We start from the raw sequence: 26489 nt of genomic DNA, 5'->3' as shown, positions 1-26489 counted from the left end.
TGAACAACTTTTGTTATGGAAAAGTAAATAGCACCTGCTTCCTCCTGCTTTTTGTTTAGAAAATATGCTGGGAACCAAAAGGAAGCCAATTAACACGGTAATTAGTGGCGTTCCACAAGTGCTGCCTGCAGACCTTACCGGGAGGTGCTGCTCAGACTCCTCTGGTGAGGGATGTGCTGGGAAAGCCCAGCAGGAGAGACCCAGGACCTCGGGAGCAGGGCCTGGGAGCTCTGCCCTGGGTGCAGAGCAGCTCCAGGCAATGCTGAGCCCTCCAGGAAGGGGAATCACCCAGAGCAGCCTCAGCCCCAGGAATGGATCCCTGTGAGAGCCTCACTCCAGCCCAGATCAGCCCCAGCCCCAGCTGATCAAAGTGCAGGGCACAGGCACAGAGCTCCTTTAACCTCTGCTCATTCCTCAGATTTTAGAGGGGTTTTTTCATTCCCTCCGAGGGGAATTGAGCCTATTTTTCACTGCCCATCCTCCTACTTCAAAAAAACCCCACTGCACCACAGAATTCTATTTTTGCTCAGAACTTGGGGATGATTTTTCAAAGGATAAAGGTGTCCATGTGGCTCTTGATCAGAGAGAAGCTGGGACAGAAGAGGTGCCAAGTGGACAAGGACAGAATTCAAAAGAAATTGAAGTGTGAAGGAAACTAAAGAGACACCTAAAAACCAATAGATTAAGAAAAAAAAATTAAGACTGATCACAACAAATACGGTGCTATGAAATTTGTATCATTCCCAATTTATTAGGCATAAATTGCTCTTTAAAACTGCTTGTATCATACACTTTCTTTATCATCACTGCACAAAGGGCACCAGTTGCTGCTGCAGAATGCTACAGAGAGCAGTTTGGACTCACTAACGTGGCACAGCTTTCTCCTCTCAGAAACAGACCCTCGAGGAAAGGAAAGTGTTCCTAGAATGGGAAACTGAAAGAACAGCTTACAAAAATAAGGTAAAAGACAAATAATTGCACATTTTTGCATCCTGCTTGGACCACACTTTACAAAATAGTTTTCAAAGTGATAGCAGACCTAAGGAGATACTGATCTGAGACAATTATTTGATGCATTTGACCAAGGTTCTGATTGTATTAAGGCTTCCAGTCTTCCCACTCTCACAGGATTAGGGGTTTGATGTTTCACGTTACACTTTTATCTACATTTCTCTCTTGATTTTTCCCTTTATTAATTTTTATTCTTCAAAGGGGAAGAACAAGTTCAAGGGGTGCATGAAAAATGAAGCAAGGTGGTGCTGACAGAAATACAAAGTAAACACTGACCTTTCCAAAACCGGGTGAATAAATTAACTCATGGTTAGAACACGAAAGCATTTAATGAAAGCTCTGATCCTGCAATGTGATTCTCCTGCAGTTGCACCCTGGGCAGGGCCAGGGCTGTTTCACGTGGCCTGGCACACGCCCAGTCCTGCTTGCTCACTGGAGACACTGCAGCTTTAAGGTCATTGACACTCCCTGGCATTTAAGTTACACTACAATATGCAAAAGTCTTGAACAGCCTGTTTGTCAACACTGTCCTTGGAGAACTTGGAAATGAGGTTCAGCACTCTGCTTACCAAGAAAGACCCAAACTAAGACACATTTCTGGAAAAAGAACAAGACACCTCATCATTAGTACTATCCCCACATCTACTGGCTTCCATACAGCAAAGCACAAGTCTGTCTTCCATGATATTTTTTTTCCAGCAAGGGGGAGTTCAAAACCAGCATTTTCTCCTCAGTCACTGCCATAAATGTGTAAGAGCCAACTAGTCAGACTCAGCAGCAGCTGGATATTGCACTGCCATGAACTCTGCTAAGCTCAGGTCTGAGGTGCACTCGTGGTGTCAGTGGAGAACAACGACAGTGCTGGCTCAGAGATGTAGAACCCAGGATGCCAAGGAAGGGGAGAACACGACAGTACCAGTCACACACACTCAAGCTCAGACACTGGCTCTTGGAGGTTAAAATTCATCACTTTCCACGGCGTGGAGCTGCGTGTCGTCCGCGTCCGTCATGCTGCTCTCCTGGGACTCGTCTGTGCCCACTGTGGGGACAAAGAGACCTCGGGGTCAGGGGCTGTCCCCCTGCACAGCTCCCCCTGCCACCAGCCCAGCCCAGGCAAAGCATCCACAGGAAAATTCTGCTTCCCCCCCACAAATTACCTGAAATTACTTTAATTTGTCCCGTGTAGCCCGGGCAGTCATTGAGCTGAGGCTGTGGAACTCTTCCACACTTTCTCTGCACAGCCAGGGAAGCTGAACAGTGACAACCCAACACTTATTTTGTTTGTGCTTATTGGACAGACTAGGCTGTTAGGTTTTTTTTCCTTTTTAATTTTTTTTCTTGTTTGGTTGGTTTTTGGGTTTGTTCTGCATTGCTCAGGTGTGGCTCAGCAGTTCCAGTCTCTGTCTCCATCTCCTGGTCAGAACAGGCTCAGCCCAGGGAGCTGGGGCTCAAAATCACCCCAAATACAACAGCAGGGAGAGAAAAACTGGGTACTTCCAGAAGTGCAGTGCGGGGTAAAGTTTCCATATTAAAAACCACACAGGACCAATAAAAACCAAGGTGATGTACAGCTGTCACCTTTCTCTATTATTCAGTTGAGAATCTGCAATTGCAGGACACAGCCATTTGTCTATTAGTAAGAATCCAAATCCTGCTGTAGGTCCTTCTTTGTGGGAAGAGAATTAAATTGCTTATTAGCATGTATTTTCTATCTCCATTTCAGCCTGCAGACAGGTCAATATTTATGACTGTCCATGCTTTATGGAATTTATGTTCATAATCAAAAGCTGAGAGAAGAAAAACCTGGGCTATTCCTTTGTGTGAATTACTCCCCATAGTGTTTTATTTTCTCTTGATCCAAATCAAACTGCTTCCATGACCTTCATCAAAAGCCACCTTTTATATTCAGCACACCACGTATTTGGATCCAACATCCAGTTTAGCTTCTGAAAAAAGCATCTGCAGACAACTTTAGCTGCAATTCATTTACTCTGAAGTTATTTGATGCTTTATGATGGAATATTTGCAGCCCTGGGAATGTCTTGCTCTCCTGGGATACTCTTAAAGCCACCCATGATTTGTATAAATTTAGAGTTACCACAATCTCTGTTGAAGTACATCTAAAGGAATTTCACAACCCTTCATGCCATGCTTTCTGTAGGGACAATATAGGAATGTGCCCTCTGTTAATTGAGTGACAAAACTATCCTTTGTCCCCTCAAAAAAAAAAAAACCCAAAAAAGCCCAAAAGTTTCTCTCCTTGATGAGGTGAAAAAGCCACCTCATAGGCCTAGGGGACTTCACCTCAAACTTAGATAGATAATTAGACAAAAAGGCACAAAGTCCCACCTAGGCAATCTGGGGAAGAAAAGAGAACAAAGAAACAAATCACTTTTGTGAAGTGTTTTACCAAGAGCAAAAACCTCTTGCACCTGACTCAGTTTTTCTCTGTTTATTTTGCCTTTTATTAAATCTTTTTGTTTCCAACACTGCTGATTTTATGGCCCCAAAAGGTAGCTGAGCTATCTTGAGTGAGTAATAGACCTCCAAGGGCTTATGAGACCTGGCTCAGAGAAGCAACTGTTACTGGACAATGGATGAATTCTGAGTGAAGAACCTCCAGAGCTCGCACTCACTGGGCAGAATGTTCCACCTGTTAGAGCTGGGCCTACCCAGAGCTCAGGGCAGAGGCTCCTGGAGCACAGAAATGTTTCACCTGTTAAAGCTGGGCCTACCCAGGGCTCAGGGCAGAGGCTCCTGGAGCACAGAAATGTTTCACCTGTTAAAGCTGGCCCTGTCCCCAGAGCTCAGGGCAGAGGCTCCTGGAGCACAGGAATGTTAAAGCTGGCCCTCCCCAGGCTCAGGGCAGGGGCTGGAGCACAGAAATGTTAAAGTTGGCCCTGTCCCCAGAGCTCAGGGCAGAGGCTCCTGCAGCACAGAAATGTTAAAGTTGGCCCTGTCCCCAGAGCTCAGGGCAGAGGCTCCTGCAGCACAGAAATGTTAAAGCTGGGCCTCCCCAGGCTCAGGGCAGAGGCTCCTGCAGCACAGAAATGTTAAAGCTGGGCCTACGCAGGGCTCAGGGCAGGGGCTGGAGCACAGAAATGTTAAAGCTGACCCTGTCCCCAGGCTCAGGGCAGAGGCTCCTGGAGCACAGGAATGTTAAAGCTGGCCCTCCCCAGAGCTCAGGGCAGAGGCTCCTGGAGCACAGAAATGTTAAAGCTGGCCCTCCCCAGAGCTCAGGGCAGAGGCTCCTGGAGCACAGAAATGTTAAAGCTGGCCCTCCCCAGGCTCAGGGCAGAGGCTGCAGCACAGGAATATTAAAGCTGGCCCTGTCCCCAGGCTCAGGGCAGAGGCTCCTGGAGCACAGAAATGTTTCACCTGTTAAAGCTGGCCCTCCCCAGGGCTCAGGGCAGGGGCTGGAGCACAGAAATGTTAAAGCTGGCCCTCCCCAGGCTCAGGGCAGAGGCTCCTGCAGCACAGAAATGTTAAAGCTGGCCCTCCCCAGGCTCAGGGCAGAGGCTCCTGGAGCACAGAAATGTTAAAGCTGGGCCTCCCCAGGCTCAGGGCAGAGGCTCCTGCAGCACAGGAATGTTTCAGCTGTCAGAGCTGGCCCTCCCCAGGCTCAGGCAGAGGAGGCTCCTGCAGCACAGACCTGACTCGTAGGGGTAGCACTCGCTGATCTGCTCCTCGCGCGTGATGGGCTCCTCGTCGTCGGGCAGGTAGCGTTTGTCTATGGCCTCCTTGATCTGGTTGTTGGCTCCTTTGGGATCCAGGTCCATTGCCCAGGAGAAATTCATTAGGGCCAGATGTGTCTGACCCAGCTTTTTATAAACCTGAACAGAAAGAAAAAAGCAGGAAAGGCTGCATTTACATGAAGCTGCTACTTGAAGGTTTGGGGAATGAATGTTCCACAGTTCAGTGATGTTTTATGGAAAGCAATAGAGGGTGGGTATGAAAAACTTATTATTATGTGAGCCCCAAGGGAAATAAGTATGTGTAGAAAGAGCAAGTGTTTCTATTTAAAAATAAAAAGAAATAAACTAGCAGCTAAGAGATTCTTTATCACTCAGGGCAGATGGAGAAGTTATTTATCTGTGTTAAGGATTTAAACAGTGAAAATCTTCAGTTTGTCTAGACATGGCCACTCATGTCAGTTTGGAGGTCCAGCCACTCCTGGACAAATACCAGTGAACACATTTCAGCACAAATCCTTTAACTCTCTCCAGTTCAAACAAAAGAAAGCAATCTTGCTGATACAGAGTTCTCCAGCTCTGTGTTAGAGGGAAGTTTGTCTTGGTGCTCCCAAGTGACCAGACACTCCCCACAGAAAGCTGCAGAAGTTATTTAAAGCTTATCAGCAGAGGTGGTGGTGGGAAGGAGGATTTCTGTCACTAGATCACTTCTCTGGCATTTCACACAAGAAGGGTTGGAATGTAGCTGCTTCTTGTTCAGTATTTAAAGCTTTGGGAATTTTTAGAAAACTGCTCCAAGTGGAAGCATCTTAGTGACAGGCATCAAATTTTCTCATTAAGCAGCAAAGGAAGTCAAAGAACTTAGGATCACAGTGAAGTTTTACCTACCTTTCCTATTAAAAAGTAAACAAGAGACTCTTTGGGAACAATCTGTTTCAGTTCTTCAAGTTCTTGTAAAGCCGACTGAAAGGTTGGAAAGAGTGTTTATATTAGGCATTTGAAACCAAACACTTCTAGTGAAACTTCTGCTTTACTTTTAAATTAGTTCTTGGTGCTGGAGCTGTTTACTCTGCTGTGACAGTCACCTGGCATCATTAAGAAATTCAACTGAAAAATATTTAGTCTGCAGTTAGAAATAAAAAAAAGTTTGAAGTTTTCCCTTTCAGTGTGCAGACATGTTTCTGAGGCAAGTTTCAAACAGACTTGGCTTGTCTTCTGGAGCCAAAAAACATTGGCCTGAGGAAAAGCTGCTGGATAAACAGTGTGGGAAGATCTTCTGTTCTAAACAGGGTTCAGGTCAGCAGGGAATCAGCCCAAAACTGCTTCACTTCTGACTTTGCACTCCACAGCACAACCTTGGAAACAGCTGGTTCTTATTGCTGTAATTGGATATGGGGCAGTTGGCTGAGTTTTTTTTGAGAATTTAGTATAAATGATAGTGGGTCAGACTAAAACAATAATTTAAAAAGCAACACCTGGTGGCCCCAGATTTTATTACAACCAAAACACTCAATGCCACCCTGCTGAGGGTGGCACTTGCCAAAGGAAACGCTTCTCATGTCCCAGGCTCTTCCTGCAAGGCCTGGTGCTCCCCAGGTGACCTGGAAAGATTCCCAAGGCACCCCCATTCCCAGCTACAGGGATTTCAAGGCTGCCACAAGCACCCACACTGACCTTGTACTTCTCATTTGCAAACAACACCGAGGCTCTGTGGAATTTGCATAGTGGGTTCTTGGGGTCGATGTTGATTGCTTTGTTCAAAGTGTCCAAAGCCTTCTCGGATTTCTTCAGTGCATGTTGGACCTGGCACACAAAGAGAGAACAATTCCAAAAGGGAATTGTTGGAAAAATAACAGCTCATCTGCTGGGCAAGGACAAACCCTTCTGACCATGTTTACTTACACCCTGCTCCTTTAGGAAAGTATTTGCCCACTTCTAGACCAAGTCTGAGTTTTCTTCTACAGGAAGAAAAATCCTCCTCACCTCCTCTGCACCCCAAGCCCTTCTCCCCACCCAAGTGAAGTGCCATGTACTTACTACTCCAATGTGACACAGCAGGACTGAGCTCTGGGGGTTGATATCAAGTGCTTTCTGGAAATGCATTTCTGCCAGACTGAACTTCTCCTGTTTGTAATAAATCATTCCCAACCCGTACCTGCAGCACAGAAACCATTCTGGTAAGTGGCACTGGATTTTAACCAAATTAGTTCCTGTTAGTGAATGTGACATAGCAGGAATGGTTTTTAGCCTTGCCAACCTCATGTAGGGTGGGAAGAGATTTCCTGGGGGAAAAAGCTGTCTAAAATTTTATTTTTTTGTTATCCATTGGGTGGCTGAAGAACTGATGTCTGATCCACAGCAAGACTGGCTAAATAAAAGGACACAAAAGTTATTAACACTATCACACTCACAGATCTAACTTTTACTGCTTTATATATTAAAAAGCTGTAAGAAACAAAGTGTGTCCTAAGGTAGGAAGAGGCTGAGATCTCATCTCTCCAACTGCAACTGAGGACACACAATGCACAAAGAATGCTGCCCAACAGGACAAAATAATGGGGTAATACAGCCTAAATAATCTGTGAAAACAAACAAAAAAAAGAATCAATTTTTTGCCTTCCTTGTGAAAGTAGCCCCCCATCTTCTGCAGGAATGGCTTTGCTCTTTTCCAGGAGGGAAGAGCAGTGGGCAGAGGGTGGGATGGTGGCTGTCCCATCCCTGGCAGGGTCCCTGGCCAGGCTGGATGGGGCCTGGAGCAGCAAGGGCTGGTGGAAGGTGGCACTGGATGGGCTGTGAGGTCCCTCCCAGCCCAAAGCAGACAGACAGAGCTGTTCCTCCAGAGGGAATCCTGCAGCCCAGGGAGCAGCAGGGTTTGTAAAGCCAGACCTACCAGGCGTTGTAGTGCCGGGGGTTGACCCTGATGGCGTTTCTGAAACAGGCCAGAGCCTTGTCCAGCTCCTCTGTCAACACAAACTCATGGCCCAGCAGGGTGTAGGCATAGGCATAGTTTGGATCCACCTGGATGGCCCTCTGGAAGAACTTGATGGCAATGTCGTGCTCCCTTTGCAAGCTGAAGCAGTTTCCTGCTGCACACCAGGCCTGCAACAACAGCAGGGCAGGACCAGAAGCCTTTTTACTACTCTGACTAAATTTGAGCTGAACACATTTATCTATACTGCTTTAAATAATCATAAATAACTTCTAGACTAAAAAGTAAAAAATAGGAATAAATCAACAGTTAGTTCAGGCTCATTCCTGTGAAGCAAGCAGGGCTAAACACACCTTCTAAAATAAATAAAGAAGCAAGCTGAATTACAGAAATGGAGAATCCATGGACACCCAACAAGTTTGCACCAATTAGATCCTTTGATGACTAATGACTAAAGCTTTTGAAGGTGTTGAAAAGGCCAGAAATAAAACATCTTTAAGAATAACAAAGGGGGAGATGGTATTTTATTTCTTCAGCTCCCTCCAAGTGACAAATCTGGAAATCTGCAGAGGAAGAATTTTAGCAACAACCTCCTCTTTCCCTGCTGCTCAGCACCCATCAAGACTGTAAATACCACAGCCCAGGGTCCCCCACTTCCCCAAATTTTTAGCATCACTGCCAAAGCACATAACTATTTTCCACTGCTTGGATTAGAATCTGCATTTCCCTCTATCCTGACTAATCTTACTACAACCACCAACTGTTCACTGAGTTTGTTTTCCACTCTTAGACAAACTTGCAGGATAACATGAATTGGATTTCCTCCTCCACCAAAAAGATTTCAAATATCCTCTACAGTTTGCTCAATTCTTAAGAGCACATTTATCAACTCACATATTTTATTTTTACTGTGGCACTTATTGAAAGATCTCTGGGTTTTGGCATATTGTGACTACATTACCACACACCCTGCAGTTTAATGGACTTTGGTATAAAAATGTGCAACATCATGTCTGCAAATAAATTCTAGAACAAATATTTTAAGTGCCAGTAAATTAGCTACAGCAATTAAAAGGTACAGGAAAAAGATATTCCTTATCTCTGCACACTGGCAGCAGCAAGAGTCACTGACTAACCCATGATCTTCCTGGTTGAATAGTGCCAAGGCAAATTTAAATAACCATTAACAGATAAAAGGTTTCAACCTGTTCCACATAAGCTGATATTCAAATTTTAAGGGAGCCATTTCAGGCATCAGCAGTTCATGCCAGCTCCCTCTCCAGTTTTGCCATGTTCAGGTGTATTCCCACTGGAGAGTACACTGGATTAGAGCTCAAAGTTCTGTTCTGAATCACTGATTTTACCACATACAATTCCCCTCTTCTCATTCAAGCCCACAGCATTTTATACCTCTGGTGAGTTTTTATCCATGTCTGTCAAATCCTTAGAAAGAACTGAAAGGGCAACATCTTTCTGCAGATGCCAGAGTGTTGTTGAATAGATTTCCATGCCTTCTACTCTGTAGTTTTCAATCCTCCTCACTTCTGAAAATATTCTCTCAGCCTGAGAACAGAAATGAAACTTAAAATAAAATTCCACCCACCAAGGCAGAGCACAGAGGTCAAGGTCCAAGGCCCCACATCCAGCCTGAGCATCCTCTTTGCTTTTTAAGTGTTCTACACAGAGCTGCAAGCCCTGAACTTTCCTTTCAAGGGAAGGAAGTGACTGGATCCCAGGATATTTATGCCAGCAGGAATGCAGCCAGCTCTCCCTCCTGCTGACTCAGCTGCATTCCTGTTTCTGTCCATGCATGAGTGAGGCAAAACCACCACCCACAAAATCAGAGAGAGTGCAACAGACTTTTATGGGCCAGCTGTTATTGGTAACCATCCAATAAAGAGTGACAGGACAAGGGGTGATGGTTTGAGGTGAGGTGGGATACTGGGCAGGGATTGCTCCCTGGCAGGGTGGGCAGGCCCTGGCACAGGTGCCCAGAGCAGCTGGGGCTGCCCCTGCATCCCTGGCAGTGCCCAAGGCCAGGCTGGGCAGGGCTTGGAGCAGCCTGGGACAGGGGAAGGTGTCCCTGCCATGGCAGGGGTGGGAATGGATGAGCTTTGAAGTCTCCTTCAACCCAAACCACCCTGGAATTCTGTGATTAAAATCTGTAGGCTCACCTTTCTAAATAATCTATGGAAGCACCCAGCATCTGTTCCACCTGGAAACAGACTGTGCACAGCTCCAAACCTCCCTCTCCTTTGTCTCCTGCACACATTCTGCCAAGGAGTGCTGAAAACCCTTAGCAAACAGGCACATCAGCTGTCAGGACAACAGTGCCAAGGAGAGAACTGTGGGACTACCCTGAACTGCTCACTGCTGATTCTGGAGCAGTTTGGCATCACCTCAGCTGTGCCAGTGCTTCACTTGTGAGGCTGGGAGGGAAACTGGGTCACTGATGTGATCAGAATTAACTAGAATGGAGAGAAGTGTTTTGGTTTAGAGCTGAATTGTCGAGTGATCTATTCTAAAACAGTGCAGTGCACACAATTCCATCAGCACAGCAGGAGACAGAGACAGGACACACAAGGAGGAGACCCCAACACTTGGATACTAGAGGAAGTAACATTAAGAAAAAATTTTAGGAAAGCTCAACGAGGAAGCAGATTCAAGACCTTAATCCATTCCAGGTGTAACTTTTATATTTACCCATTTACCACAACTGCAAACTTTGCCATGGATTTTACAGGAGATCTGCAGGGTTTGTGTAAAACTGCCAAAGCAAAGAGAGGAGAGGAAGGCCTGGCCCCCATTCCTACCTGCATGTATTCTGCCAGCTCAAAGTAAGCTCTCCCAATTTGGCACAGCACCCAGCCTGTGTTGTAGTGGTGGGATGGCAAATGGCTCAAAATATTGATGGCTTCTTTGCAGTTGTATGAGCACAAGGCCAAATAACCTTTCCCCATGTCCCGGAGAAGGCTCATCAAACCTTCTAGGAGAAAAACACAATAAATAAAAGTGGGGGGGAAAAAAAAAAAAATCACAGCTGAGACTTATTTAGTTGGAAGTGCTAATCCCAAAATCTCTCCCTTGTGCACTCCTCCTATGAAAACCTTTCAGGAGTTCCCAAACAAGGTTTATATACTCTTAACATTATACACTTCATTAACATGAGCATGATATTCTGATTATCAGCTAGAAAATAATGAGTCCTTAAACTCTGGGGCTCAGAGTGAGCGGAGTTCTGCATTTCCAGCAGCTATTCAGACATTTCTTTAGGTCTGAGCAGTTCCCACAAGCCTGGTAGCCATGGATACATCCTCTTGCTGCCTGGAAACATTACTGAGCCAAAAGAGGGGAATTCAGCATTTTCCTTAGGATTTTCTGACAATCTGAATAAAGATTTGTTTTTAAACAAACGGGAAACATCAAGGGAGAACAGACCACATAAAGCCCATGTTAAGAGGTGACTGGGTTATGAGTAACTCCTTTGGATCAGTTTCCAAGGATAATACTGTCATAAATTACATACTTTAAATTTTTCAAGTTCTACTTTATAACAACATAACATAATCATAATAATATAACTTATTCTATTATCATAATTTATTCACTGCATAACAATTTATAATACTTTATATACTTTGAAAATACTTTAATCATTAATAAGGACCAGAGCTTGCAAGATTTATCTGCTGACAATTACCACTCTCAATATTCCTTCACATGTTTCTAAGTTAACAAGACGTTGAATTAAATCAGTTTTTATCACCACACAAAGGTGAGAGCTGCATGCTAAACGAAATGGGAAAGAAGCAAATACTGAAGCAACATTAAAACCCAGATATATCAGATTTTACTCTTCTAGAGACCAACAGTGCTCAAACAGACCTGCTGCTGCCTTCTGTAGCGTGAAAGCTTGGATTTGTGGTGCAACAGTGGAAATTTTCCCTTCTGAAATGATGGAAGAGTCCAGTTTGGTAATTTCCAAACTGTCATTTAAGTTTGGTTGAGTTATTCCTCCCTTATTTGTTTTACTTTTTGTTTTTCTGTTTGGAATCTTAGGTGGAAACTTCATTTTTAATTTTTTGCTATTTTCCTGCAAATAAGAAAAAGAAGAGTTACATATAAAAGAATCTTTTCAATCCAGAAATCTAAACTCGAGAGTAAATTGTGTAAAATTATGTGTAACAACCATGCCCTGCTCACGGCAGGATCTGTTCTTAAGGTGCTACAAGTGCTGTAATACATGGGAATTCACAGCTGGGTGAGGAAGGCAGGGGTTTGCAGCACTGGGAGCTTTGGTACCTTGGTGGTGGAGCTGTCGCTGGTAAACAGGCGAGAGCTTCGCCGAGGCAGCGCGTTGGGTGGAGCAGCAATGGTTGGGCTCAATACCTGAGGTGTTGTACTGAAAAGGAAAATGGAAAAATGACACACGGACAGGTGAGCTTCATTGCTCCACTTTAATAATAATAATAATAATAATAATAATAATAATAATAATAATAATAATAATAATAATAATAATAATAATAATAATAATAATAATAATAATAATAATAACAATAACAATAACAATAACAATAACAATAACAATAACAATAACAACAGCTTTTAGATTTGCTTTAACCAAAACTGCTCCAGTACCAGGATTGTTTTACCTTGTCTGGGGACCAGAGCTCTGTGTTTGTGCAACAAGAACTGGAGTGACTTCCCGGCTGTTCCCACTCTGGGAGAACACAGATTTTGTTCCAGCCTGGCTGATCCTGCTGACAGCCTGCACAACACAGAGTTTCTACAGGTTTGTTATTATGTCACTCAGGAGTCTCCATTTCTGCTGTGCCAAACCCATCCCACTCCATCCACCAAGCACTGCACGAGGAGAAACAGAATTATTTGAATAAAGGAGAGAGCTCCCCCATGCCCAGGGAAAGCCATCCAAAGTGTTTCTCCTTCTACCTGTTAATAACAGCAAGTCTACAAAGCTTGTGCACTTCATTTGAAGATAGAGAAATCTCCATCTAATGGCAAGAAACTATATGTTAAAGTGCTTGTGCAAGAACAAAAGGGAATTAAAATACATCATATTTAAAGGCTTTTTCCTGCAGAAAGTTGTAAAACAACCCCACAAAAAATAGAAAGAGATTTTAAAATTATCCTATTACAATCCCATTCAGAAGCCATTCACAAACTGCACAGCAACTCAGCCTGTTTTCAGAACAGATCCTCCTCTTCATATTTTAAAAAGCATTAAAAAAATTATCTTTCTGCCTCCTCCAGGGACACCAACATTCAATTCAGTGATGGCTGTTTGGAAGAGACACCAGAAAGGGACAAGGGGACCAAGAGCAGCACAAGCAATGTCACTTTGTGCATTATCCAGCCCCTGAGGCTCTGGCCTTCTGATCCTTTCCCAGATTCTGTTACCAGAGGATGGTTTAGTGGCAAGGAAACTTCCTGCCCACTCAGCCAGGAAGCCCTTGGATTCATCCTAATGCTTCACTCACTTATGTAAGTGTTTCCTAGGAAACTGCCTCTGTTCAGCCACAGCTCCACCAAACCTTGTCTGACACAAACTGGAAGAGCAAAGTGGAACTGGCACAGTCACTGCTTGCACTGGACAAAGCATGAACCAGAATTTAGGTTGTTTATTAAAATGTATTTGATATTTATGTTTTTGTAGAGGCACAGCTCCACCTGGGCAGGGCCTAAGTGTGGAGTAGTGAAGTTTACACCTCAGTGCTGCTGTGTCACACTCAGCAAAGCAACAAAACAGCAGCAAATCCAACTTGATTTCCCAAAGCTCTTCAGCTCCCAGAAGAGCTGCACCTTACAAACTTTATTTCCATTTTCAGACTCATGGAAATTTCCCTTCCTATATGTGCACAGTCCAGCACAAGCCACTGTTTCCAAAGGGTCCTGAGCAAGCACAGGGTGGGGACTGGATCAGCCAAACAAAGCACATTCCTCACTGACTCTTTTAGCACAAGGCCCAGATTTCCCTTTCAGAATGGCACAGCATCAAGATTTGTCCAGAGCAAACGTGGCAACTCAAGTTATAATTTTCAGAGATTCAACATTATTTCAAAATAGTTCCCCCTATAAAACACCAACACCCCTCATGCAACTTGTAGATTTACTAAAAATACAGGGGAAAATCATCAGGTTTTTGTTTTTAGAAAGGAACAAATAGTTCTTCAACTGTCACCAACATTCCACCTCTCATTTATCACTATGGCAACTACAGCAGTTTCTTCCTGAGTAAAGCAGGCATTTTTTAGTTTTAGCAAGACTTTGCTGAGTGAAACAGCACCATTCTATCAGTCCTTCACAGACCAGCAGCAGGATTTTTATTACTCTGGTCTGTAAACTTCAACTCAAGAACTACTTGCAAGAGATCAGCAGCTTCAGCTCTCTTGAGGCTTCAGAAAATACATTAAATAAATAAACAACAACTCCAAGTCTTCGCACTCCACCCTGCAAACTGGAAAGTTTGGATCTGCTGTTGTTGGGAAGCTTCAGTGTCTGTACAACCCCTCTGTGATGGGAGGTGGACAGAACACAAGAGATCTTCCCTAGGTTAGCCCAGCAACCACAGCCTGGGCATCTGGGGGGGGAAAACTTGGCTCCCATGTTTTTTTCCTCTGCATTATGGATTCTTCTTTAAAGTGCACTGCAGTGGCAAGCTCTGAGCAGAGGAGCTGGGCTCAGAATGCCAGGTACCTTCTTTGAAGGTGCTCCGGTGGATGGCACGTCGATGACAGAGGAGGAGTTGGTGTAGTTCTGTAGATAGGATCCATCTCCAGGGCTTGGGGTTTCTAGTGGCAAAATTCCAAAGCTGAGAACAAACCAGAGAGGAAGGGTCAGTGTGTGAATGTTAGACCTGGTGAGCTGGTCTGATGCAGGGCTTAAACCACAGACCCAGAGCATGGAATATCCTGAGCTGGCAGGGACCCACAGGATCACCAGGAGCTGGACTTCAAGAAAAGCTCTGTACAGTGGCCTTTCTTCAGAATAAAGTTTATTCCAGAGCAGTAGCATATTCCTTCAGAGATTGTTTTCAAGTGAGAACATGGCAATAAGCAATATCTTGAATCAACAATTCCTCTCCAAATAACCAACTGCTTGTTTAAAAACCAGAAGAGATCAACACTAGGAGCAAGAGCAGTTCCTGAAGTTGTTTGGGTTTCCCAAATTCCCCCACCAAGTGTGTCTGAGTGTGCTGTGCAGCCCCAGCCCTCCTGCTCCAGATCCCAAAGAGCAGCAGCAGCTCAGCCCTGGGCAGAGCTTGGCCATGCCAAGGACTTACCTTGGAGTTAGTGGGCTCAAAGCTGCAGGTCCCCCCAGTAAACTCCTTCCAGTTTTTGGTTTATTTTGAGCCTGTTTGGACAATATGGCAGTTCCTGACCCCAGAGGGACAGAATCTGAGGAAATCACAGCCGAGTCAATGTAAGACATGGAGGAATCTGAATTCAAGGAGGAATACTTTGAATTGGAGGACTCTAGGTTGATTCTGTTCAACTCCTGAAGAATAAAAGGCAGCTCTTAGGTACTCAGGCTATAGTTTAATTAACATCTTTCAGTTAAGCTGGAAAAATGAACTGATTTCAGTAAATGATTTTACAATGATTTGAGAAAAACTCACAATTGTGTCCTGGGGTGTCTCCATGAGGACACTCTCGGGCTGTCTGTGGGATATGTTGTGATTAGACACCACTGTTGTGCAAGTGTTGGGCAGACAGCTGCTGAAATTCTGTAAGGATGTTAATTTAAATGTTTGGTCAGGGTCTGGCTTTTCACCTGTAAGAGTGGAAGGAGATTTAATAGTTATTCCTGGATCTATACACTGAATATTCTGAATATTCTGAGTCTGAATCAAGGGCAGGGGACAAAGGATTTTAGAAGTGTTTTAAAACATTTGGGTTGGAAGGGACCTTTAGGAACATGTCATTCCAACCCTCTGCAATAAGCAGGGACACCCTTCACCAGACCAGGTAACTCTTTGTACTAAAGCAGAAGTATTCTTCTACTACAAAACCCCGGACAATCAATATTTTTTATAACTTTCATATATTGGTTTTTCAAGCTATTCTCAGAAACAGGTTCCAAGTGTCCACTAAATGTAGGCTGGAAAGCACATTTGGATTGTTAGATCCAAAAGTGTATAAATAATGAAGATAGAAGAAAACAAAGACAGAAGTTTTAAACAATGGCTAAGTATTTTAAATGAATTGTTGCTCACAAAAACCTCTCCCAAGAATGACACGAGTAAAACAGTTCTGCAGACTCACCTATTTCACATAGTGATTCAAAAGGGGACCAGAGGAAAGGATTTAAACTAAGGCTCTTTTGGTAACATTCTGATCCTTTGGCAAGCCGGTCTGTCTTGCTGCAGAAAGAATCAAACAGTTCACAGGGAAACTTCAGCACAGCATTTTTGCTCAACAGAGTTTTCCAGAAGAGGAGTTGAAAAACAAAAACATGTTGAGAGGCATAGAAACATTCCTCATCTTTCAAGCCCAAGAAATACTGAGTTCTTTTGAAGTTACTTGACATATTTAGACACAGTTGTCAAAAAAAGTTACATAAGCACTAGAATAGCTTGAGAATTTTCATTTTTAGGGAGATGCAGTTCTTTGCAACAGCTTGTTTCTTTTTTGCCAACAGTAACCTGATTGCCAGCCTTCCAGCCATCTTGAGTATCTATGGATAATATTTTTGCAAAGAAATTAGCAGCTAAACTGAACACTTAAGTATTTGGCTACAAAGAAATAATATTGAGAATAATTGAGAATAGATCTAGTAGAGAAGAATCCAAGAGCCCAACTACTCTGATCATTCACATTTACTGAAACCATTCTTGCATCTTGGCAAAGTCAAAACACAATTGGCAAATTATTCTGCCCAGCACCCTCAGAACTTTGATTTGAGGGTTAGAGCTACACACGTCTAACACAGACAGTAAAAATCTAAATGGTAACACTGAGAAACAGGCTGAGAGTTTTTCTTAGGGAAGAATTCAGAGCAAATCCAAAGGTATCTAAAAATCTCAGACTTTTGGATTGCATTCTTACCCACCCAGAAAAGAGGAATTTGTGTTTTCAGTCTTTGGGTGAAAATTAAAACTACCATTCCCAAAGCAGCCTGATTCCACAACTATCCACCTGAACTTATCATGCTCCAAAATGGTGCAAACCAGAGAGAGGTGTCTCCTGTAATGACTAAGGATATGTTTGACTAAACCTGGGCTTGGTCAAGTAAAAACCTTCCAACTTTATTGGGCAAAATGAAAAAGCAACTTTACCAGTAGACATGTCCCAGTAAGGAGAGTGTAAAGCATGCAGAGTCACCAAACTCCATAACAATGTCATCATGGCTTTTCTGTTTATTCAACACTCCACCAGACAAGATCTGCTCTCCTTCTGCAAGCCTTTTTAAAAAACAAGAGGTTTAAAGGGGTTACAAGGCTCACAGTACTGGCACTCCAGTGTTTTCACCCTGCTGCAAACAAAAACAGAAATCCACTGTCAGTGTTCACAGGTTTTAAACCACAAACCAGTTCCTGCAAATGAACATTAAGTAACCCATGGATTCCTCTACAACAGGGAGGTTCAGGACTCTGCAGTCAAACAGCTCTACTGGGAGGGAAGAAAAACAAAACAAACCCAAAAGCACAAAATTCAGCACGACTTTTCCAAAAGTGACCAATCCTGGCATGAAGGACAAGAGAATCTTCAAGACACTTGATCTTTGAAGGTGCTTTATCTAAGCAAAACCAGTGCTTAATTTGGCTTTGTTTCCCAAAGAAATGCAATCTGTAAGGCCCCCCATGCACTGAGTTAAGAGCCAATATTGGAATATGGCAGAGATCATGGATTTTAAAGCCTTTCTTTCTTGCAAGAAGGGCTCAAAAGGAGAATGAAGGGTCACTTTGCACCTCCTCCACCTGCAGGAGCAGCAGCACTCACACAGAATGGGCTGGCAGGCTTCAAAATTACTTTATACAACTGCTGGGGTGGGAGGCATTTTTCAGGCATCTGAGCCCAAACACCTGAACAAACAAATCAGCTTTTCATGCCACCGCTTGAAATTTTACTTGTTTGTGTATGCTTCTATTAGAACAGACCATCCCCACAAGAAAATAAGGCAGAGCTGTATAAATGAGCCCATAAAAGATCTGTTTTCTTTCTACACAGCTTGGTAATTCCTGTCTAAGTTACTCAACAATTTTTAGAGGTTTTTGCAACATGGGTTAATGCTCATTAGATCCATATCTGAAAGCAAAATAAATTGAACTTAATTTTTTGTGCTGAAGGACCAATGAATTTCTAGTTTATACAAGACAACATCTTCCAAAGAGAAATCCAAGCAAAAAAAAAAAAATAAATCCATTTGTAACCCTGGACAGAACATGAAGGATTTACTTACTTGCTGAGGTCCACACAACATTTTGCAAGCAGGTATTTACACTGTGGGGTGGTACAGCTGTGTCCCTTTAGGAGCCTGTAAGCTTTGTAGGCCTTTCCTGAGCGGTAGTAACACGTTGCCAGTAAAAACAGTGCTTCTTCTGAGTGAACTGGGAACAAAATCATCAGTGACATGTTAATCATTTTAGTACCAAAAATCTGGGGGCAGAGAGTAAAAGCCAGCTATGGATAAGGTGGAGTAAAATGGGTATGGTATTAGAAATTCATGCCTGAATGAAGTGTTCTTTATCTGTTGGTGGTTATCTCCCTATGCCATTTCCTTGGCTAGTCAGATGAACTCTTGACATCTACAGCTTTGAAGGAACTTTGATCCTTCTGGCTACCCAATCTGAAGAAATGATGAGCCAGCTTGCAGGCAGAACAGCAGCAAGCCAAGCAAAGCAGCCAGGCCAGAGCTGCTTCTTTACCAACCTGCTGGCCACACCAAGGCTGACTTGGCTCAGAGTGTCACCACGCTGCAGCTATTTACAACTGATGGCTGTTTCCAAATTTTCTTCCACTGCAATGAATTATGTTCCATACTGAGGATGTTCTACTCAAAGAGCTTGAGTTGACATCCAGGTTTGAGACTGAGGTCAGAGCCACTCATGGTTACACCATAAATGACAGAATCAACCCCTGAAGTGACTTTAATCCTTCCTGTAAATTCACTGATTTTGTATATCCATGGTGGCTTAACCCACTCTGTACTTCCCCAAATGTTACACTCATATCACCCTCACACAGTGGTATTTTAAATCAAAAGCTGTGCATGAACACAAGCAACTTCAAACTCCAACCACTCAATAAACCCACATTACCTTTATACTTTTCAGAAGACATTATCCTGCAAATGGAATTCAGCATTAAATAAATAATTTTGATGTTTGCTCACCCACCTATAGGGAAATCTTTAGAAAAATCAATACGAGCACTGTATAAAAACCTCTTTGGGAATCTGCCCAAATCCTTTGCTTCACTGAAAACTGACTATTTTAAGTTTTTGTCATCACCTGACCAGTGACAGTGGAAACAGAAGACCCAAACAGAGGACATTTTATTAAGCTTTATCCTAAAAACACCAGAAGACCTTTTTGAAAATTCAAGTTAAATCAATTTTTATCCACTACTTGAACACATATTGAGAGTTCTGGGAAACCACCAAGCCACAGATGTCCCATCAAGGACAGTAATTGCAGATAGACCAAAAAGAAGTTTCTCTCAGGGTGAAATCACTCCTGCCAACATGGAGCCACTGTATTCAAGTTCTGCAGCTTCCACTCTGCAGTGCAACCACTTCTTTTAACCAGGAGCCAGATGTTTTGTTAGCAGTTAATTGCTTGCACCAAGTGTCAGCATTCATGCTGCTTTCTCTCAGCACTGCTGGCCACTGAAAAAGGCTGTTTGAAGTGCTCTTGCAGAGAATTATTCTGCAAAGATGTGTCACTATCAGGTATTTTTCTACTGGCTGCTGCAAAAAGTGGATTCTCTTTGTTCCAAAATCCTTGGCAATTACCTTCAATCTACCATTTCCCTGCACCTCACAGTGTGTTGTGTTCAGGGGAGCTCTGTCATCCCTAAAATACTATTTTCTTCACAAACACCTGGATTATCAGGCTCCATAATACCCTACACAACATTTCTCATTTCAGCACCAGATCAAACACCCCAGATTCCATTTGTAACCCTGACACAAGGAAAAAGAAGCCTTTATTTCTCAAAACTTAGGTTTGTGCTTCCCTTGTTAAGACCTGCATCGTGGGCATGGCAGGCAAAATATTTCATTACAAAACAGAGCATGAAATAGCTTATACAGTTTTAATTCAAATTATAAGCTTGGGTTGTTTAACATGAGAAATTATATGACACTTGTATTTCAGCTCAAGGACTGGGTTTTTTTGTGTGTTAGTGGTTAGGGAACAATACCTTTCAAAACAGAGAATGAAAGTTGACCACCAGTATCAAGGAGAAAGAAGTACAGAAGAACAAAAAGCTTATCTGAGGTCATGGAGAAAAGGTTAGAGAAATAAAAGGTGCTAGAACACACCAAAGGAGTGTTTGAAGGAGCCAGAGAAAGTACAGATTGGTGTTAGTGCTGCCTGCTCACTGTCCAAGATACCCCAGCTTTACAATGAAGTAACACTTAGCAGGGATTCAGCAGGAGATACCTGGTCCATATGTTCTGATTCTCACTGTCTCAGTTTCACAGTGCTTTTCTCTCGCCATCACAAGACTCTCTTTGAGCCAATCAACATATCTGAGCAGCATTATCAGCAAAGACAGCTTTCAATGTCAAGCCAATTTGTAGAATTTGTGTGCTGCATCTATCCTCAAGTGCCCTTGGAAGACATGCAATGCTTGAGGGTTATTAAAAAACCCCCAACATTCTCCCATTTGGTACCATAAACCAGATCACTGTAAACACTGCGCTTAAACACACAAATCTGAATTTAATTTTCAGGAGATTTTACTGTAAAATAACATTGCTGCTGTTACATGATTTGATTTTCCAACCTAATTGCAAGGCATCCCTCTGCTTTCCCCAAGCAGAAAGCTTAAACTTCATGATGAGAACAGGAGGAAAATAAAGCAGGAGCAGAGGCTCACAAATCCCAAATTAGAATTGATAAAAAGCACCAGGTTTACAATTGCAAAGTACACACCTTCAGCATATAACCTCTCTGCGAGGAACACGGCATCGCGATAGGCGTAGTGGTTCAGTGCTTGCCAGATAGCAGCCTGCAAGGCAAGAAAACCATCTTCATTTAGCTCTGAAAATGCAAAAAAAACCCATCACCTCTCACTGGCAAAAGGCAAAGTTCAGCTTGGTTTTATAGAGCTATAAAACGAGAGGGGAGGGTTAACATGCAGCCAAGTTGTATTTGTTTCAGCTATTAGGAAGGAGGTTTAAAAAACCCCACCAAACCCTGCACTGAAGTAATGTATCAACCTCAGAGTGTTTCTTACTCATTACCAGCCACAATCATCCAAACCCCTCAGAAATTACCTGAGTCCTAGCCTGGTGCACAACTCAACACCACACAACAACACCTTCAGTGAAGATAAAACCAAAATCCAACCCCAACTGGTCAGAGTATCCCATTGAAGCATCTCCCCAGGATGCCAAACCAAAGCCCAACAGGCCCAGAAACCTCTCAGGGGTTGATCAAGATGAGACTTGTAATCTAGAATTTCTCTAATACTCATCAGCAACCAAAGACAAATAGAATTTGCTTCTAAAACCCACGAGACACTCCAAAACGAAAAGAAATATTCCACAGAGAAAGCAATACTGTCCTGCAGAGCTATTCCAAGCTGGAAAGGCAAGTGCCAATTCCATCTACAAAAAAAAAAAAAAAAAAAAAAAAGAAATTTAAAAAATCCAAACATCACAGAGTTACATGTACCATATGCTACTTCTTCCAACACAAACTTGACAAACACAGGGTGTGAAAACTGTGCAAGTTCTCTTCACGGGAAGCCCACACAGCCGTCATGAACAGCACACACCAGGGCTCCCAAGTACTACAGGGAATGTTACAAACAATTCTCTACAGAGAATCTCTTTTCTCCTATCAGTAGATCCCAAGAATATGCTTAAGAAGTCAACAGGTGCTTTTAAGCTTGTGTGAAAGTATTTGGACGTATTTAAAAGTGAATTCTCTTGGTCTGATCATTACAACACAAACACACTGCTGTTTCTCTCTGCTTGTATCCCATATTTCAGATAACTGAGCCTCAGAGCCTCCTGAAGTGATTCCTCCCTGCTGCCTTGAAAGGATCCCAGGCTGAAGGTGGTTCCACGCCCTGCAGGCAGAGCAGGGCAAACAGGGAGATAGAAGGTCAGGGTTACAATCTTTGAAGCCATCCTGAAGCCAGAGCAGCCCAAGGTCTCCCATTTCTCTTGCTCCCAAGAGCAGTTCTTCCTTCACCAAGCCACAAGTGACATTTAGATGAACCCAGCCAAGTTGTGGCAGGTTAAAAATCCTGTCTTTGCAGGGCTGTAACTCAGCCAGCTTACAAAACAAAGGTGTGGGGGTGGGAGTGGGAAAATCAGGGTCATCTGACTGCTGAAACCAGAGCAAGTTGCCAGGAACAATCCTGCCAAAGGCTAAGAGGGGACACGAGGGATTTGGGGCTGTGTCACAGCCACTTTGTAAGAGTTACACTACACCCTGGCTCAAATAACAATTGTTGTGGAGCAGAGTCCCAGCGAAAGCAAGAAACGAGCTGGTAGAATCCCTGTTCTCTAGCAATTATCATTTTGCAGCCCAAAATGTGCCTCCTGCCCTCAACTGCCCCGTGCTGCAGTCTGGATCCTCACACACACTCTCCTAAAAGAGCAGGAAGAGGAAAGGAAGGCAGCAGGGAATCAGCCACACGTATGCAGCAACAATTGTCCATGGGAACAGATGCCTAAACCATGACTGGGCCTCAAAAAAGAGGATTTCTAGCCCACTGTCTACAAGGATTAATCTCAATATAGCACAGTAATTTAGTTTGTTCTAGAAGAAGCACAATGCATGTACACAGCACCAGTGGCACTAAACCACACCAGAAGAGTGTTCTCAGGGCTGCCTCATAGGAAGGAGGAAAGTTGGAAGTGTTTCCACATTTTATTCAAGTGTGCTTGCAGAGAGGATGAACCTCCAGGTCCTAATCACTCTTTTTAAAAATAATTAATTTGAAATGCAAAATTAACAGGAATTCCAAAACTACCACACACAGCCCTGCAGCAAGGCATCTTCATAAAGGAGAGCAGGAAAACAAAATCAGATTCAGACAGGTCCATCTTCTACCCAGAAAATCCTGTGCACCGTCCAAGTGTCACCTCATATCTAAGCCAAAGAGCTCTTAAAAGAGATGTTCTCTTGTGACAGTTATACAACCTTGGAAATTGTTTTCCGAGCTGTTTAGGCTATATTGCCATGCCAAGCAGATTCTGCCATGGTTTCAGTCTTCAGGGTGGGCAGGGAGGAGGAGAGCCCTGGGATGGGCCGTGCTGCATTCCCCAGTTCCACAAACTCTGCCCACTGAACAAGCACACGTTGGTCCTGCAGCTTGCAGCCAAGTCCAAGCACCATTGCAGTGAGTCACAGCAGATGATCACCTTGAACAGCTAAATTCCAAGCAAAGTGCTCATTTTCTTTCCAAGATGTTTTGCAGAAGTATTTGGAAGGCATCCAGCCTGTTTCTTAGCACATGGGACACAGTTTTATGTTGGAGCTGAAGGGTTTTAAATCGACCGTATCAGGAAGAACAGCACAGGGCTGTAAACTCTGGCACTCTGTTCAACTTCAAAGAATTTTAAAAGTTAGCAAAAACCTAACCAGTGGCCAGAATGCCTTCTGGGACATGAATTTCATGTAATTAAAGCACAACATTTATAAGGCTACATACAAACACAAATTCTGTTATTTATCTGTCGCGCTGTGACAAATAAGTAACATCACAGCTGTGAGGATGTAAGGATGACAGTTCTTTCCTGGAATGCTGAGCCCTGTAGACATCTGAAAGACTGGGAGAGAACAGACAAATAGACAGGAAAAAATCTCTGCAATAACAAAAATGAGAACTAGTGTCAACTTTCCCAATCATTTCATTTAAGTAAATTATAAAAACAGAGCTAAGTACGTGGACTTCAGCTAAACTGGGAATTCAGAAACGCAATGGACTTCACCCAGACACAAATAATTCCTAAACTTATCAGTGCTCCTGTAAGTGAGGAACAGCAGTAAAACTGATAGCAGCAGAACTACTGCTAAAGGAATGATCTGTCATTTAAAAGCAGAATCTAACTAGATGTAGTCAATCTAAATAGATATATTCAACATAGCAAAGCCTCATCAAAACATCTAAGCTAGGAAGAGGTTAAGAATGGAGAACAGGATTAGAGGGGTCTTTACCTTGCTAAAATACCACAACAAGACCCCACTGTTCTATCAGGGAGCTCTCAGGAGAGCAGATATTTCCACTTGGTCAGTCTACTTAGCACAGCACTGGAAACATTTGGTATTGTTTCCTGTCAGCTTCACTCATTCACACTGCAGTGCATTCTTGCTTCCTTTTCTATTGTAATCCCATGTTTTCCTAGAATGCCCAGCTGGTGCAAAACAACCAGCCCAGCTCCACAGCTAACACCAGCGGTGCAGGATGGCCTCTGCAGGAGAGGGACCAGCTGGCCAAAAGCATTTCCAGCACGGCGCTGACCCTGCTCTCAGAGGGGATGAGGAGAGCAGTGCCATCAAGGACACAAACCCCTGGTCTACAAGAATGTCCTCACTGTCACCATCTTCTACAGACAGGGTCAAGTCAGCAGGATGGGTTTCCACAGGAGCCTTTCTTGCCCTTCCACCTTTTCATTAGAAAGAAAAGAGCCAAAAGCAAGAATTCTCACTATGTCCATTACAGAACACAATCGTGTACTAACAAGAGACACTGCTGCCAGGAACCTCTTGCTGTAACTAGAAAAAAAGCCCAAAACATCCTGTTAAAATGCTAAAAATATATTTTAAAAAAGAATGGGAATATGAATGAGACGACTGATTAATGAAAATTATGAATAGTTAGAGAATGGGCATACAGGAACTGCGGAAAGAAAAAGCAGCTCTTAATTCTGTGAATCACGACTTTTGGATGGGAAGGCTGAGCACGAGAACAGGAAACCCATCAGAGTAACTGCAGTGAGACTGAAACGCGAGAGAAAAAAACTGAAATTTACATTATTTTCTCTCCCATCAACCCGAAAAAACCAACTCCTTGGGAATGAGGAACGTCCTTCACTCGCACGACACGGAGGGATCCGAGCACGCTGCGAGCATTTAAACACGACACGGCAGCAAACGCAGGAAGGTGAGCGAAGTATCAACAGGTCTCCCGGGGGACCCGCGGGCCCTTTCCTGGGAGCCCAATGGGCTGAGGAGCGGCGGGGACACCGACACCGACCCCGGGGACCCGGGGGGCAAAGGGGCGAGCGCGGCCGGCCCGGGGATAGGAACGGGAGGCTGGAAGGGGAAGCCTGGCGGGCTCCGGCAGGAGGGAGGGCGGAGGAGCTGGAGGTCCTGCGGGCCCACCGGCCGAGGGGCCGCCGGGAGCGGCCGGAGCCGCGGCCCCGGAGCGGGCGGGGCGGCCTAACCCGGGCCGGGCCAGGCTTTGGGGCCTGAGCCGCCCGGGGGTCGGTACCTGGACGGGTTCCTGCAGCACCGTCATCCTGCTCTCTCCGGCCTCCGCCTCCTGGTCGCTGAGCCCGAGCGGGGTGGCCCCGGTCCCGGCCCGGCTCAGAGCGAGTCACGGCGGGGCCCGGCCCGGCCGCGGCTCATTTGAACCCGCACCGACCGTTACCGGAGCGAGCGAGGCCGGCGGGCGCCGAGTCCGCCCGAACCGGCGGCGGAAATACCCGAACCCTCCGCCGGAAATACCCGAAGGCGCAGGCGGAAAGAGCCGAGCGTCGACGGAAAACAGCTGGGAAAGCCGCGCTCGGCAGCCGGGAGGAAACTCGGCGCCGGAGATAGCCGAACTGGGGCGGAAATGGCCGAGCCTAGACGGAGATGGCCGAGCTGGAACGGAGGTGTCCGAGCAGAGGCGGAGATGATCGAGTGAGGACGGAGATGGACGAGCGTGAGGGGTCTGGTGGAGCCCGGCCGGGCCTGTGGCTCGTCCCTCAGAGCGCCCATGGAATGCAGAACTCACACTTGGTGCCACAGAACGGGCTCTGGGGATCCCCAGGTGTGTCAGGAACCCCCGCGTCTCTCGGGGTACTGGTCCGAGGGCTCCCCCTGCCATCACCAGTGCCTCCTGAGCCAGCCCGGCCCCCGCCCTGGGTTGGGCTGGTGGTTCCCGAGTCCCCGTTCCCATTGCCGGGGTCAGCACGGCCCAGGTCGCGTCCCTGTCACTGAGGGGTCCATGCTGATGGTGCTCCCCACATAGGCTCAGCCACGATATCACAAAATCGAAGGATCATGTGGGTTGAGAAAGACCTCGCAGATCATGGAGTCTAACCTGTGACCGACCGATTGCCACCTTGTCACTAGAGTGCCACGTCCAGAGCACTGAGTGCCACGTCCAGTCGGTCCTTGGACATCTCTGGGCATGGGGACTCCGCCAGCTCCCTGGGCAACCCATTCTGTGGAGAAATTCCCCATGAGGTCCTCATATCCAGGAGTAAAACTGGCAGACAGGGGTGTAAGTACAAGGCAGGTAATTTGCCAGTTACAACTTGATGTGTTTGAAAGTGCGATATCTGGCACATGGAGCTTTAGCAAAAGAATGGAATAAAGATGCACAAATAAACCTCAAATTGTTAAATGCACTGACCTATCAATAGCCACCTGCAGCTAGCAGAGGCCTTCCTTCTCCAAATCCTTCTGTGGGCTTGCTGAATGAGCCATAACAGCACCC

At 44.6% G+C, this 26489-nt stretch overlaps 1 protein-coding gene across 4 annotated transcripts; it reads right to left on the bottom strand.

Moving 5' to 3' along the window:
• Positions 1-716: 716 nt before the first annotated feature.
• On the bottom strand, positions 717-25460 carry CDC27 (cell division cycle 27). 4 transcript variants are annotated; one of them, XM_036399016.2, is made up of 19 exons: positions 25275-25460; positions 20756-20831; positions 18055-18202; positions 16931-17056; positions 15918-16015; positions 15272-15426; positions 14936-15150; positions 14350-14464; positions 12288-12421; positions 11935-12034; positions 11518-11725; positions 10446-10618; positions 9043-9195; positions 7594-7802; positions 6741-6858; positions 6378-6506; positions 5592-5666; positions 4664-4844; positions 717-2050 (listed from the first exon to the last, which is right to left on the bottom strand). In XM_036399016.2, exons 1-19 carry the CDS (start codon positions 25299-25301, stop codon positions 1968-1970), a joined length of 2523 nt encoding a protein of 840 aa, XP_036254909.1. In that variant the 5' UTR covers positions 25302-25460; the 3' UTR covers positions 717-1967. The 4 variants fall into 4 exon arrangements, with proteins under 4 accessions (XP_036254909.1, XP_036254910.1, XP_036254912.1 ...); XM_036399017.2 differs by having other exon boundaries at positions 10446-10615; XM_036399019.2 differs by having other exon boundaries at positions 10446-10615; positions 12288-12403.
• Positions 25461-26489: the final 1029 nt, after the last annotated feature.

Source organism: Molothrus ater, chromosome 27 (genome assembly GCF_012460135.2).
Source record: "Molothrus ater isolate BHLD 08-10-18 breed brown headed cowbird chromosome 27, BPBGC_Mater_1.1, whole genome shotgun sequence".
NCBI lineage: Eukaryota > Metazoa > Chordata > Aves > Passeriformes > Icteridae > Molothrus > Molothrus ater.
The sequence above is the reverse complement of the archived record's forward strand: the minus strand, read 5'-3'. Positions and strand labels throughout refer to the sequence as shown.

Excerpts from the sequence above, each read along its gene's own strand:
- CDC27 (XM_036399016.2), bottom strand. The coding sequence starts at position 25,301 with ATGACGGTGCTGCAGGAACCCGTCCAG. Across the intron at positions 14,465-14,935 it reads TTGAGCCCACTAACTCCAAG|CTTTGGAATTTTGCCACTAG; the intron begins GTAAGTCCTTGG and ends GTTTGTTCTCAG. Across the intron at positions 2,051-4,663 it reads GTGCTACCCCTACGAGTCAG|TGGGCACAGACGAGTCCCAG; the intron begins GTCTGTGCTGCA and ends TTGTCCCCACAG.